A 14,916-nucleotide genomic window follows, 5' to 3' on the forward strand; every position below is an offset into this window, starting at 1 on the left:
ATGCTGCAGCGCCCCCTGCTGGTTATCTACCTTCATTTACAACAGAAGCTCAAACTATTTGAAGCCAGTGATCACACGATCAGCCATGATACAGCACCCCTGGAGCACAGAGAGTTAAGGGTCTTGCTTAAGGGCCCCAAGAGTGGCAGCTTGGTAAGGCTGGGGTTTGAAACCCCAACCTTTTGACCAGTAACCAAAATCATAACCAGAGATCTAAAAAAATAAGCAAAGCAATATGAAGCAGAAAAAGGAAATAAATATGATCTGTGTAAAAACACAAAGTGGATTTCAGGTTATTTTTCTACATGAATATATTTATTGTTTGCATTCATTCAGAATTGACTTTTCATTCAAACATGAAAGTAAAGAAAGGAAGCAGAAACACCGCAAAAAAAATGAAAAGTGCAAAACCTTTACTGCCCAAACGTGGTGTAACATTTCCACACCCATAAGTGCTAAAGCCCTTTTTCTTTCAGAATCTTTAGAACTTGTTCACCTTTATAACAGCTGCTTTTTTTTTACTTAATTCTCACACAGTCACGCTCTTCTGGCTAAAAGAGTTTTAGTGTTGAGTCGATCTGAAGATTCGGTCTGAAACCGATGCGCAGGAAGGAGCATTAGGATTCGCAGCAGCAGCCCTCAGAGAACTGGACCATGTTTCCTGAGAGCAAACAGGAGCATGTGACGGAGTGTAAAATAGACGAGTAGAAACTGCATCGGTTATCTGAAAGAAATACACACAAAAAAAAAAATTTACAAATAAAACCCAGAATCGATACCCAAGATTTTTAACTCCAAAACTAACCTGATAACTTAGAAAAAGTCAGCGTAGAGTTCAGGAGGAGGCAGAAGCTCAACGTCTGTGAAACTGAACTGGTCCTCCTCACTAAAGAACAAAGAAGACATGGTCACTCCAGAGATTCTCCATCCTTAAATACACAGGTCTCAAGCACCGTTTCAGACCGACTTTTCCAATGGCGTACTTACACGTACGGAGGCTCCTCCACGTCACACAGCAAACCTTTCAGTAAACACAAAAAAAAACAAAAAAACACAAATGACAATATTAAGAAGAGCAGGAAGCTTCATGTGGCTTGGAGCTTCAGGATTAAAACAGTCCTTTAACCCGTGAATGTTAATTACAATGTGTGGGCCATCCCATAATAAATGAAAGTAGTGCCATACGCACATTTGTAAGTGCAGGCAATAAATAAACAAATAAACAAACAAATAAATAACTCTGACTCACTTGGACCACTGTTGCTGCAAAACCAGAACAAAAATATTAGTATATTTAGTAAAATATAACTTTTTGTATCATGATACAAGGACTGTCTGAATACTGAATTCGGATTGGCTGAAAATTCACTAGTTTGCAGTCAGTTCTAAATTAATTCCCTGTAACCAAAGCAACGTCCAGTTCCAGTTTCCATAAAAATAGATACATCGTTTGTAATAATTTCCTAATGACTACATGGAGGATTTTTGCATGTGGGGTGACAGTGCATACGCTGACCCTGATCAATGGGTCGAAAGAGGAATTTAACAAACTGTAGGAAAAGCCGGGAGTTAACGCCAACAGCTTTATTATTAGTAGAGGTGCTGAACACAGTCTCTCTCACTCATAACTACGTATTCAAGCTTATTCAGATAAATGTAGTATTACGGCACTACTGTGGTTAGGCCAATGTCCGACACCCTCATCAGCTGAAATGCCCTTCTTACCACACTGCTAAAAATCCACTCTGTAGAGTGCAGCAAATGGTTTCTGTTATTATCGGCCATGAGTAATTGTGGTGTTATGCTATCAAAACATCTTCAATTGCACAATTGGAACAACTGGATAATATTGTTTATTTGCCCTCTCAAAATGTCTGCACGGCCCTGTACCTAGCGGTGGACTGTCTAGTTTAAAACAGACTACTGTGTAATCTGTTTTAAAAAACTTATTTTTTTCGTCACATGCGTTTAAAATGACGAAGATAAACATTATTCATGCTTTTTATTTATTCAGCACTGATATAGTTTAGACTAGCCTAGCAGATAAACCACTCTAGAGTAAACATGGTGGTCACACTAGATAATCTCCTCTATACGAGTCTGAAATGTCACATTCATATACTTCCTATGACGAATCAAAGCTCTGGGTCAAAAACTACCAATAGAGGAGTAGTAGTATTTCTTTCTATTAGAAACAGAACAGAGTGAGGATACTATACTTCATGGAAATAGAGTCTGCTTCGGCTTGCAGATCCTTTCTGGCACTCTGGAAGAAAACTGCAAGCTTCTGGAGAGCTTCATGATTCACACTGGGGAGGGGAAGAAACACACATGAACGCTAGTTTTTACCATCACTTTGTAAATCACTACAGTTTAAGCACTTCTGCATTCAGTAGCAAGGAAAAAGTCATTTGAAAATGAAAATAGTTGTTGCCTAGATTGGTATTGCTGCTACAAGAAAGAAAAGCAATCTAACCGAGTATTGCCCCCACAAACCCCCCCCCCCCCGCTTCACCAATGTGATGAAACCTTCCTCCTGGTGGAAAAACAAACCTCCTGAGGTTTTACTGGATATCTAGTAAAGGATCTCTGATGTAAAAGTGACCCAGACTCACAATCAAAACTCCTCCTCATTTAAACACATGTGCACCACCCAACCTGCTGAAAAATCCCCACAATTCAGTGGAATAGGATTTAATTTCTTCAAGCTTACTGTGAGGGAACATCCTCCACACTTCCAGCATTTGGAGCATGGTGATTACTGGCAATAGCATTGACTGGAATAAAGAATGAGTCAAACATTATTTAGACTAATTATTACAAAGAAACTAGAGGTTCGACCGCTTGGATCGTACTTGCCGGTAACTGATTAATCAAACGATAGTTTAAAAAATGAATAGTTTTTTTTATGTAAATAATTTTTTACTTTGTTACAAAAATTAAAATAAATGTATTTTTAATGCTCTGTTTTTTGTGAAGACTTTTAAAGATGGTCATTTTAAGCATTACAGGTCGTCCCCGAGTTACGATAAAGAGGCGTCCCAATGACCGTAACTTGAAAATACCGTAAGTGGAGACGTGGCCTAGTCTACCCAGGAGTCTTAAAGAATGGTGATTAGTATTGGGTAGTATACAGTTATTTATTAATTATTTAAACAATTCTTCTTTTGGTTGCTCCCGTTAGGGGTCACCACAGCCGATCATCTCTACATCTGCCTCTTTCAAACCAGCATGTTTTCCCTCACCACATCTATAAACCTAACCATTTAACAAAATACACTACATAAAATCATCCCTATCATAATATATAAAATTTACAGTATATATGTTTGTGGCAGGGGGCTTTGGTTCGTAAGAGGAAGGCGGAGTTTGTGTCTGGCAATGCCGATAAAAAAAGGAGAGAGAAAAGAGATGAAAAATGTGAAAAACACAAAAGAAAATATGCACCCGAACAACGAGACAATTAAAGTTTGTCGACCGCTGGTAAGAGTAAAGAATCTTAAGGAGGGAGATGCGTACATCCTGGAAGCGTCCCAACACATTGTACAAAAAGGTGTATATATTTTTTTTTGCAGTTAAATCATCGTAACTCTGGGATTACCTGTGCTATTTGGATTTATACCAAATGATAATGCTTTGAAGTAAGATTCCATTTGTTACATCAACTGAAGTTAATAAATGAGATTTTGTTTATTAACTCTAGAGGCTGCTCTTGTACTATATGAGGACAGCAGACCCTCTCAATGCAGACGCAACCTGGAAAAACTATCGACATTGATTTTTGCAGTTCCAGCAAATTGATGAATTGATCGACCTCTACAAGAAACCATTTAGAAGAAAAAGACTGACAAGACTTACACATATCAGGCATTGAGACTGCACGGTTAGGACACCTGGATTCCCACACACAAGAAAAGAAACACCAGTCTGAATCACAAACTCATCCTCAATACGAATAAAGCAGATGAATAATAATGCATCTCGTACGTACATGTTTTCATGTAAATGAGCCAAGGATTCGTCCTCCCCGGTCCACTCCTCACTATCATCCGTGACTGCAGAGGAAATCAGAAACATACAAACACTGGATTAGAAAGCAAGACAGCACTACAAGCTCGTTTTTTTTTTTAAGAGAGGGGACCATTCAGGTAGGACATTTTGGAGACTAGGTAAGAGAAGCTAGATTGAGATGTTTTGGAAATGTGCAGAGGAGGAACATTGGGTATATTAGAAGAAGAATGCTGAGGATGGAGCTACACGCAGGCAGAAAAAAGGAAGACCAAGGAGGAGGTTTATAGATGTGATGAGGGAAGACATGCAAGTGGGTATTTTGAAAAAGGACAGCGTGGTATGGAGACCAATCAGCCGCTGTGGTGACCACAAATGAGAGCAGGTGATCGAAGACGATACGAATTCAAAGACAAGGGGGACTTACAGCTGCTCGTGAGAACCGGGTTGTAATATGAAGACCTGCTGGAGATGCGAATGGTGTTAGAACCTTTTTTTGTTTTCTAAGCAGTAAAAATCTCATCACATATAAATAAAGCATTTCAATTGCATGTACTGCATATAATAAACAATATTTCTTTTAGATTACGTGTATAATAAGAGGTATGTTGGTAGCTCAGTGGTGCTGGGATTTGAACTCATGACCTTCTGTTTCAAAAGTCCAACGCCTTTGAATTCAATGGGGGGGTGGAAACTCCGTGGTTAAGGCTCTGGGTTACTGGGTATTGCCAAGCTAGCACTTGGGGCTCTTGAGCAAGGTCCTTAACCTTTAGTGTTCCAGGGGTGCTGTACCATGACTGACCGTGAGCTCTGACCCTAGCTTCCCAACATTACTGGGATATACAAAAAATAATAATAATTCATTGCCCTGTAAAGGGACATGTGACAAGTATTAAAGCAGTTTTCCTCTTTTCTTTCTTAACCACTGAGCTACCAGTAGGCCATAAGTTCAGATCCCAGCACCACCAGGCTACCACTACTGGGGCTCTTGAGCAAGGCAATGAAGCAATATTATAATTGTTAGCCAATCTAGATATGGATAAGTATTTCTAGCAAAATGGAAGAATTGTAAAGGTTAATGTGTGCTTTAGATTGCACCTTTATTTCCATTTTTTCAATAAGATTGACGTTGTCCCATTTCATGATCATTTATCTGACTACATATTTATAATATAATCTTTATATTTATAAAATGTGCTATTTGCCCTTCTGGTTAGATGCATATTTCAGATATGATATGATATATGATCCCCACCTGCTGCTGAGACTGAGTGTGTCGGCCTCGCCGTATCCTCTGCCAATTGACTGCGAGGCTCGTTTCCCCAACTCCAACATCTCCTTCATATTCAACTCCACATTCATCACTGAAATATAGCCATCTATACACACACACACAGTTACACCATGTCACACAATAACAGAAAATACACATCACATGAGTGTCAAAATGTGCACTAGTTTTGATAATATATTTAATTACTAGTGATGGGTTGTTCATGAACGATTCGTTGATTCGGAACAAATCTTTAATGCGGTTCAGAAGAGCGAGTCATTTTGAACGAGTCTTTATTTTGACTCAGAACGACGAGTCTCAGAGTGATTCTGTTAATTTTCTACTATACGCGCATGAGCAAAGCATCGCAAAATCTCTGTACGTTATGTACAGGAAACCGAACTGCAATTAACACTATGCAGTTATATATACATATTTAAAATTATTGGAACTAAAGTTAAAGTTGATGTATAAAGTCCTGTTGTGAGATCTGCTTATTGTACAATTTAACGTTTCGAAATGAACTAAATGACTACTGATGGCCGAGATTCAAAGAACAGAGTCACTAAATTGAACCGACCTTCCCAGTGATATTAAATAAAGTCCACTAGAGGGCGACATTATCCCACTGTTCAGGGACTCTATATAATGGTTTGATCGCTAAAAGGAAGGAATGAGTAATCGAGGGATATCTGTACCAAATATTCTCCAATTTGTCCATTACGAGCCTGGAGAAAGAAATGATGCCACACTGTATTAAAAACCATCAGTGTAGGTGCAGTTTTGCAGCATGGCCTCCTTACACATGTTCTGCGAGTCCCTGGCGAGCCATTTGCCCTTGGGGCAGTTGGTGGTTCGGATGATGCTGACCGTGTCTCCACTCTTCACCTGAAGGTCGTGTTTGCGCAGTTTGCTGGCCAGCAGGACGCGAGCATGATACATGGGCTCCTCCTGTCCGGTGATCTACTGGGACAAAGGGAGAAGTAAGAACGACTAAATAATATAGTGTTATTTATTTTTTATCTGTTTACATTTTCAGGTAAACCTTTAATGGCTTTCTACAGATGATTGTCACATAACTGAATGATCTGCAACACCAAAAGACCTTCTGAACCAATTAAAATCATCCTTGACGTGTTTTTTACGTTAACGTATATGCAAAATTCCATCTTGTACACACTATGGGCAAAAGTATTAGGACACCTGACTTTTCCAGCCATTTGTGGTTCTTCTCCAAACTCTTACCAAAAAGTTGGGGAGACGCAATTGTATACGTCTTTGGATGTGGTGGAATAAAATTTTCCAAATGTGCACAAAGCCAGCTTCATGAAGATGTGCTTTCCAAATACCCCTGCGGCGGAATGAAATTTCTCGCATCCCCACAAAATCTAGAGAAGCATCTTCCCAGAAGAGTGGACCTTATTATAATGGTGAATAGTGGACTAACTGCAGAATAGGATGCTCAAAAGAACATAGTGATCGTATGATCAGGTGTCCACAAACTTTTGCCCATTTATTGAATTGGAATCCACTTCATATAATTTTCTTTCCTTCAAATGAAGCACTTGGCCACCGTTTTTACTCTTTCAGCCGCTCGATATGAAGTCAAAGTCAGTGCGAAGGAAAACAAATGTCTCTCAAACAATACATTGAAACCATCAGTGTGTTCAAAACGTCCACTTCTGCTGATGGTAATAACGGCTTAAGCTGCACAACCATGAACGAAAACAAAGACGGGCGCTGGAATGAGACGGAATCCTCATCTCTATTGCTTTCTGAGCATTGACAAGACTCGAGCGATTCAAAGGATTTGAAAAATGAATGCTGAGCTTTTGAGCTTTGCAGCTTGACAGGTAATAATTTCAATTGTACTTTGTTATCCTCAGAGAAACGTGTCATCTTCGCAAAAAGATAAGCACAGCCAAACCCCCCCGAAGAAACACACACACGCTCGGATGTCGGTGTGTGCCTGAGCACGGTTTGCTTGGATGTTGCTACAAAAGGACTGGTGGAAGTGGGTGGGTTACGTCCTGACAAATTTCTACATGGATCACCAACGTCCATCAAATCGGAAGTGATAATTCGCATGGAGCAGAAATAAGCGGATCCCTGAGATAGAATCACTCGCTCACTTTGAACTTCTTTTTCATTTCGTTTTCCCTTTTCTCCTTCTCCTTCTGCTCTTTCTTCTCTCGCTCCAAACGTTGCTTTTCTCGCTTCCGTGCCTCTTTCTCTTCCTGGTGGTCAGGGCTTGAGCGCTCCTTTCTCGCCGATGCAGAACTGTAAAAGACGGCAGTGGAAGCGTAAAACTTTAGATGCTTGATGATGTACGACACCAGAGATTTACGTGCTTCAGACATTAGATTTACTATAGAATCAAATTTCTTTGGATGTGGCATGAAATTGTTCCATCATTTAAACTAGGAGACTCAAACCTGTTCCAGCATTACAATGCCCCAGCTCCATGAAAATCTGCATTACATGCATTGGAAGATATAGAAGTTCTCCTGCTATAGAGCTCCAACCCTATTAGGATGAATGTTAATGCTGACTGCACCCCAGGCCTCCTCACCTCACCTCCCTCAGTATCTGACTTTACTAACACATACCCTAAATATCGAATATATAGCGGAACAGACGAGTGGAGCTTAATATAACAGCAAATAGAGACTTATTGGGGAATAGAGATGTTCTAAGTAGGTATAATGAGACCGAGATCACCATGCAATTAGGGAAGTAATGTGGATTGGAAAGGTCATGAGTTCAAATCCCAGCACCATCCAGCTGTCACTGATGGGCCCTTGAGCCCTTAACTTCCAACTGCGCAGATGTATAAATGAGGTAAAATAAGGGCGTCCGCCAAAAATGCCATAAAAGGTATTGTGTACAGATAAACCAAAAGGAATTACAATTAGCATCATTTTTAAATGCTTTTATAGTAAACACTAAAATTTTTTTTATAAAAACACCAACACCACCACCTTCCAATCGGAATCAAGACTGCGCTGTGGTGTCATTTGCGATATTTAATATGCACACTATTGCTGCTTACTACTGACACCATAACAAGAGGGACTTGTAAACACACATTCATCCAGAGAGACTTGGTTCTCAGTTATACAGTCCAACATCTTATTCACGGAACTCTACAAAATCAATCAATGGGAAGACGCTACATTGGAAGACTGTCCTTCTGTTGCACATCAGGAATAGTGAACAGGTACATATTTGCACCCTGTAAAGTATTGTACTACAGGCACACATTTAATCTGTGTACAGTAAAGGAGACTTTGGGTCAGCCAGACATGTTGCAGCATCCAAATTGCTAAAATTCCTGGAGGGAATCATTTCTTGGAGATGGTTGGATGAACCAGAAGGAGTTACTATCACACACTTTAGTCGCATTCGGGACCATTTGAACTGAAGTGATTCAAAGAAATTCAAAGAAGTTGAATTCAAAAATATTCTCCACCCAGCTGAGGAAATATTTTGCCAGCACTCATAGCATTGACTGTAGTGTAGTACCTGTCCCAGACAGCAGGGGTCACACCACTGGGTTCAAAAGGCCCATTTGACCTGCAGGGGAGTGAGATTTTATTTTATTATTATTTTTTTTTTTTATGTCCAGAAAAAGCAGAACAATGCATCCAATATCCAGACTGATCGAAGTCAAATTTGACACACAAAATAAAAAAAATCCTTCATACCACTGTGCAACATGCCATAGGCTCTTTCGTGTGTCCTCTTTCTGTAATAATAAGAAGAATTGAAACAAAAAGTCATACCACATCTCTAATTCCTCTAATGAGGAAAATCATACTCACCCCCGGCGACTCAGCATAGGGATCTGAAAACACAATATTAACACATTATCAACAGCTCCTCAGTCACCTTGATCATTATACACAGCCTCGACACTTACTCTTTGGAGCTCCTTTGCGTTTGCGAGAATGCTGCCCAAAACTAAATTTGCTGATCGACTCCACCTCTTCGTAAATATTGTCACAGGTTTCGTAATAATCATCCCGCTGGCTGATGCTGAAACAAACCAGTAAGTGAAACGCGATCTCTCTAATAGTTTTTTCTTTAATAACATTTTTCAGCATAATACAGGAAGAAAAAAAAAAATAGAGGTGGGCTTTCAGTGCCTGGCAGTAACAGTGACAGAGCCATGGCCTCTATATTTAATCAGACCCATTGGAAGAAACATGGCCTTTATGCAATAGTAGAGATGTGCCTTTAGTGCTTGATCGTCCCAGTAGAGGAGGTCTGGCCTCTATACCCTTCAGTCCCAGTAGAGGAGGTCTGGCCTCTATACCCTTCAGTCCCAGTAGAGGAGGTCTGGCCTCTATACCCTTCAGTCCCAGTAGAGGAGGTCTGGCCTCTATACCCTTCAGTCCCAGTAGAGGAGGTCTGGCCTCTATACCCTTCAGTCCCAGTAGAGGAGGTCTGGCCTCTATACCCTTCAGTCCCAGTAGAGGAGGTCTGGCCTCTATACCCTTCAGTCCCAGTAAAGGAGGTCTGGCCTCTATACCCTTCAGTCCCAGTAAAGGAGGTCTGGCCTCTATACCCTTCAGTCCCAGTAAAGGAGGTCTGGCCTCTATACCCTTCAGTCCCAGTAAAGGAGGTCTGGCCTCTATACCCTTCAGTCCCAGTAAAGGAGGTCTGGCCTCTATACCCTTCAGTCCCAGTAAAGGAGGTCTGGCCTCTATACCCTTCAGTCCCAGTAAAGGAGGTCTGGCCTCTATACCCTTCAGTCCCAGTAAAGGAGGTCTAGCCTCTATACCCTTCAGTCCCAGTAAAGGAGGTCTAGCCTCTATACCCTTCAGTCCCAGTAAAGGAGGTCTAGCCTCTATACCCTTCAGTCCCAGTAAAGGAGGTCTGGCCTCTATACCCTTCAGTCCCAGTAAAGGAGGTCTGGCCTCTATACCCTTTAGTCCCAGTAAAGGAGGTCTGGCCTCTATACCCTTCAGTCCCAGTAAAGGAGGTCTGGCCTCTGAATGTCAGTCCCAGTAAAGGAGGTCTGGCCTTTATACTTTCAGTCCCAGTAAAGGAGGTGTGGCTTCTGTTCTCCCTAAATATTTCTGCTTGCAAAATATCATGCATGTTAAGACAAGCAGCAATACATATTCCACAATTAATAGAAACAAACCTTGGTTCAGATGGTAGTTCACTGGTGATATAAGAATCGGTCATTACGTTCTGGGGGTAGTTCCTTAGAATCTCCGGGGTCACAGCTTCCTGGAGCTGAGCTTCAAGTATCGTGATTGATTGCGAATCAGCCACATGTCCTAAACCTGCTCTGTGGAGATTATCATCCACCACCTCTGCAGGCCCTGTATCGTGCTTCTGGATCGCATCGTTGTGAAGATAGTCATTAATGGCCTCTTCAGGTTCTGGCAGGGGAGCACATTCTGCAGCCTCCATCTTAAGAGCCTCAAGGTTTACATGGGTGTTTAGGGCTTCCAAAACAGAACTGGTAAAATCTAAGAAGTGGGGGGCATCAAACTGAGGGAGTGGAGGCACTGGGGTATTCTCAGCAGCCACAGCTTCAGCAGCTACGCTGCCTGAATTAAGAGCCAGATCTGGAAAGACAAACATTTAGGACATTTCCTACAGTAACGTAGCAAAGTTTATGGCTTACAACGCAACATAGTGGGCAAATGGATGTGGGGTATTATGCAGACAAGGGGATAATTTTTAGCCTCTATCCCCATTTTGGGTGGAAACTATTATCTAGTAACATACGAGGTGGTATCAAAACGTTTTGAGACTTGTTTTGTAACAGGCCAAGAGACAAGTGCAGAGATCCAGCACATATAGCAGAAGATGCATGACATGCTTCGATAAGAAGACTTCCATGACACCGTCCAGAAGTGGCAGGAACACTGGGAGCACTGCGTTGCTGTGCAAGGGGACTATTTTGAAGGTAATTGTGTGTAAACATAGATTAATAAAGTACTTTCTTAAAAACAGAGAGAGTCTCAAAATATTTGTGATACCACCTTAAACAGTTTAAACAGAATATAACTGATCAAAATGTATTGTTCAAAGCCCCCAAACATGGCTGTTGTTCTCTGCCTTCAAAGCATTCAGTTGTTAGCTACTACTTCATGATGTCCATCTTAAGCAACAACTCTGCAGATCACATTTTGGAAACAGATTTAAAACTTAAAATTAATCTTCCAAAAACTGGCCCTAAAAGCCCAATTTATTTTCTATCAATCAATATCTGGTCTGTCTATCTCAGATGATAAACTTACTCATGGAGGCACCCAGCTTGTTGGTCCTGTAAGCACTCAAATCAACTTGTGGTGGTCTTGGTGGTTTCATGGGTTGGGGCCCCAATGTTGCCACTTCTGGCAAAGCTTTAATGAGAGGAGGCACAGAAGAACCAGTCTGGACTGGTTTCATGTCACCATTCAGGTGAAAAACAGGCTCTGGTATAGATTCTACACAATATATCAAAAAGAAAAAGAAAAGATTTGTCATTTTCATGTTAACTGGTATTTAGAGATCTTTCCCCACTCCAGATAAGAGAGATATACAATAATTTGGTCAACTTACTATGATTGATACCATTGGCTTGTGGTAGATTCCATTCATTGACGCTTGGCGAGATTACAGGCTGATATCCTGACCTTAGAGATAAAGATTCTGCATCACGCTGAAAGTTTTCATACTCAACAGGATAAGGAGGGCTCCTCATCAGTCCTTTACTGGAGTAGAAGCTTTTGGGTCTGGTATACATCAGAAGGTTCTTGGGTGAGAACTTTTTTTTGGCTCTCTCCAGAGTGCTGAGGACGCTAGAAACGTTCCCACCGTCAGACAGATCTTCGGATGTAGGAGACTGTGGCAATGGCTGCTCTGGGCTTGGACAAGACGACCCCGGGTTTGACCCCCCGTTGTGATGGCTGAATCCGTTCTCCACAGTGTGCGTCCTGCTGCTTTCAGGATGTTCTGTGCCTTCTAGAATTTCCTTAATAGACTTGGAAAACTTAGCCGGCTTGAAAGGTGTTGGCATGGTCTTCTTCTTGCACTTGATTGGAGACGTGACCAGCTTGGAGGACGCGATGACCTCCTGCTTTGGAAGGTTATTAGATGATAAAAAGGATGCAGGCAGCACGAGAGGCAAGTGACGATCTTTGAGCGAACGTCTCATGACACCACTTCCGACACCGTTCGCGTGAGGTGGAAAAGATGGCGCGGTGCTGGGCCGCTTAATCGAAAGCATCTTTTGGTCGTCTCTTAAGTTAAAGGGTGGGATGGAAAAATTTTTATCCTCAGCAGAAGAATTGGTTAAAGAATAGACATGACTTACTATAGGTGGAAAGCGTTTGGGTTTGTCTAGACCCACCAGCCTATTTTCCAGCTGACTCTGCTCCTGAAACTTGGCCCGGAGGGACTTAAAATCAATAGCAGCCTCCTGTAGGGGGAGAAAAACAGAAGAAATGCCAGAAGACCTTTATTATAATGTCAAGCTTGTAGTGGAAAAATGTGTTCTCTCAGAGGAGTTGGTTTGCACTTTAAACATCGAACGACTACCAGATTTCGACGTGAACATAACTATTACACCTAGTCTCTGATTTCACTTCAAATTAGCTGTTCAAGATCTACAAATGATTGGGAAATACGATGTTTCATCTGTCCCTTAATCAAGTTAGATTTTTTGCTCCTTATTTTGGTGGAAACTAAATTATATATAAATAAATAATTTTGTTGTTTTTGGGTTCTATTTCTAGAGTTTTTAAGACTAAACTTATAGGGAATACATTTTAAGTTATTTTATATTTTTCAGTTATGGTTTTCCTTGGGATTTAAAATGTAGAGAAGGACTTGCTGGCCCTGACAGTCTGCCACTGGTAGAAGTCAAGGTCAGTAAACCTGAAAAATATAAAATATCTTAAAATGTAAAATGCATGGGAAAAACGCACAACATTTTGCAGGGGTCATTTGATGAGGCGAATATAGATGCTTCTGCTGGAGATGATGTATGCAGGAGGTGCAGCTGTGGCTACAGTGAAAGGAGATTAGTTGAATTGTGTTTATTGGGTTTCTTACGTTAGTAATGACAGAGCGAAATCTGCAAATGAGAAACAATGTGATGCAGCACTTTGTTATACTGCGTTTCTCTATAATAATAATGGTTTTGTTGTTATATTGACAGTTGTGGTATCAATGATGGAATTGTGAGGTGGATTGGTTCAGGTGGGACACCACTGGAGGCCTGGGCCTTGTTGTCTCACACTTTCCGCAGCACAAAACAACTGATTCTATTCAAAGGCACATTAAGAAGACAAAAAATGTCACAAATTAACTCTTAAAAACAAAATAAAGCACAGCTGTGAACCAAAACCCAGTCCAGATGAGTGGCTTGGGAATCTGATAAGATAATGCCAGGAGTTTTCCAAGATGACAATATAAAACATTCTGGGTTTTTATATTTTAACTCCCTATATGTTCAAAGTACAATGTTGAAAACACAATGAAAATAAAAAGAAAACATTGAAGGAGACGGTGAGTCCAAACTCAAGCATTCACCAGGTTATTAGAACAAACAACAGGCTGCTGCCGGCGTTCCGTTTTATAAACAACAAAATGTTCAATTTAAAGTGGAAAACGCTGAAAAATATCCAAAAACAACGTAAAAAAAAAAAAGAGCAAAAGCATGTAAAACGGCTCCTTACCATGTGTGTTCCCTCTCCTCATACACTAACAAGACCGCAAAGCAGCTCCCACCGACTGCGCGCGCTCATTAACAAACCGCGCTCTGCTCGTGCACGCAGTCAATTAATGCGCGCTCTTACCTGGAAGCCCCGTGAACGCGCAAGGATGCGCGCACTGCGGCCGTGGAAAGACTTTTTAACAGTCAGTGAAATCCAATATAAATATGATGTATTGTAATTATAAATATTCTAATTACAATATAAAAATGTGTTCACGTTTGGTGCAAATAGTTTTGATCAACTGACTTTTTTTAATATTTGAAATCAAATTATAGAATATAATTATAATATGATGTAAAAAAAAAAATAAATAATAATATTTGCATTTTGTGCAGCAACTGACATTTGGTATGTGCGTATATATATATATATATATATATATATATAAAAAAAAATTATGCAAATAGTTTTATGTAAAATATATATTGTTCCGAATGAAAAAAAAAGCATTTTTATGCAAATTGTTTCAATCAACTTAATTTTTTAATATATACTTACAAACAAAATTAAAAAATATTTTTTTTTTATTATTATTATTATTCTTTTTTATTATTATTCATTTTTTTTTTTTTTTGGACTGAATCGGTTCATTCGAATCAATTCATCAAAAAAAAAAAAAAAAAAGAAGAGCTGATTCATTCGACTCCCAAACATCAAATTCAAGGAAATTATGGCATTTAATTCCTTTTTTTTGGTTTACACAATAATCAAAAACTGAGATTAAAACAGTGGTTTCCATAATATAATTTCATGATTTATCATTCATTATAACAGTTATTGATCGTGATGCTAATAAGCTTTAGGTAAACGTAGGTAAAATGTTTATATACTGTTTTATATTTAAATATTTCATTTAGAATTGAGCATAGATGACAAGTACATTGAAAAAAATTGTAACACACCAAGCTA

General features: G+C 40.0%; 1 protein-coding gene across 3 annotated transcripts; it reads right to left on the reverse strand.

The window, feature by feature from the left end:
- Positions 1-305: 305 nt before the first annotated feature.
- Positions 306-14,099, reverse strand: LOC310726788 (uncharacterized protein). Of its 3 annotated transcripts, none has more exons than XM_083542695.1 (20): positions 13,969-14,099; positions 11,849-12,707; positions 11,545-11,733; positions 10,434-10,866; positions 9,204-9,319; positions 9,106-9,128; positions 8,989-9,029; positions 8,807-8,857; positions 7,414-7,561; positions 6,085-6,244; positions 5,264-5,387; positions 4,436-4,470; positions 3,992-4,055; positions 3,859-3,893; positions 2,714-2,777; positions 2,220-2,309; positions 1,250-1,263; positions 988-1,021; positions 806-886; positions 307-724 (listed from the first exon to the last, which is right to left on the reverse strand). In XM_083542695.1, the coding sequence occupies exons 1-19, from the start codon at positions 13,969-13,971 to the stop codon at positions 814-816; spliced, it is 2,556 nt and encodes an 851-aa protein (XP_083398821.1). In that variant the 5' UTR covers positions 13,972-14,099; the 3' UTR covers positions 307-724; positions 806-813. The 3 variants fall into 3 exon arrangements, with proteins under 3 accessions (XP_083398822.1, XP_083398821.1, XP_083398820.1); XM_083542694.1 differs by having other exon boundaries at positions 4,436-4,473; XM_083542696.1 differs by lacking the exon at positions 8,807-8,857 and having other exon boundaries at positions 306-724; positions 4,436-4,473.
- Positions 14,100-14,916: the final 817 nt, after the last annotated feature.

The sequence above is a fragment of the Silurus aristotelis genome, assembly GCF_946808225.1.
Source record: "Silurus aristotelis genome assembly, chromosome: 5".
Taxonomy (NCBI): domain Eukaryota; kingdom Metazoa; phylum Chordata; class Actinopteri; order Siluriformes; family Siluridae; genus Silurus; species Silurus aristotelis.

Coding starts and splice junctions, on each gene's coding strand:
- LOC310726788 (XM_083542694.1), bottom strand. Junction 9,320..10,433: donor GAACTACCATCTGAACCAAG/GTTTGTTTCTAT, acceptor GGTTTGTTTCAG/CATCAGCCAGCGGGATGATT. Junction 6,245..7,413: donor AAATGAAAAAGAAGTTCAAA/GTGAGCGAGTGA, acceptor TTGTCCCAGTAG/ATCACCGGACAGGAGGAGCC.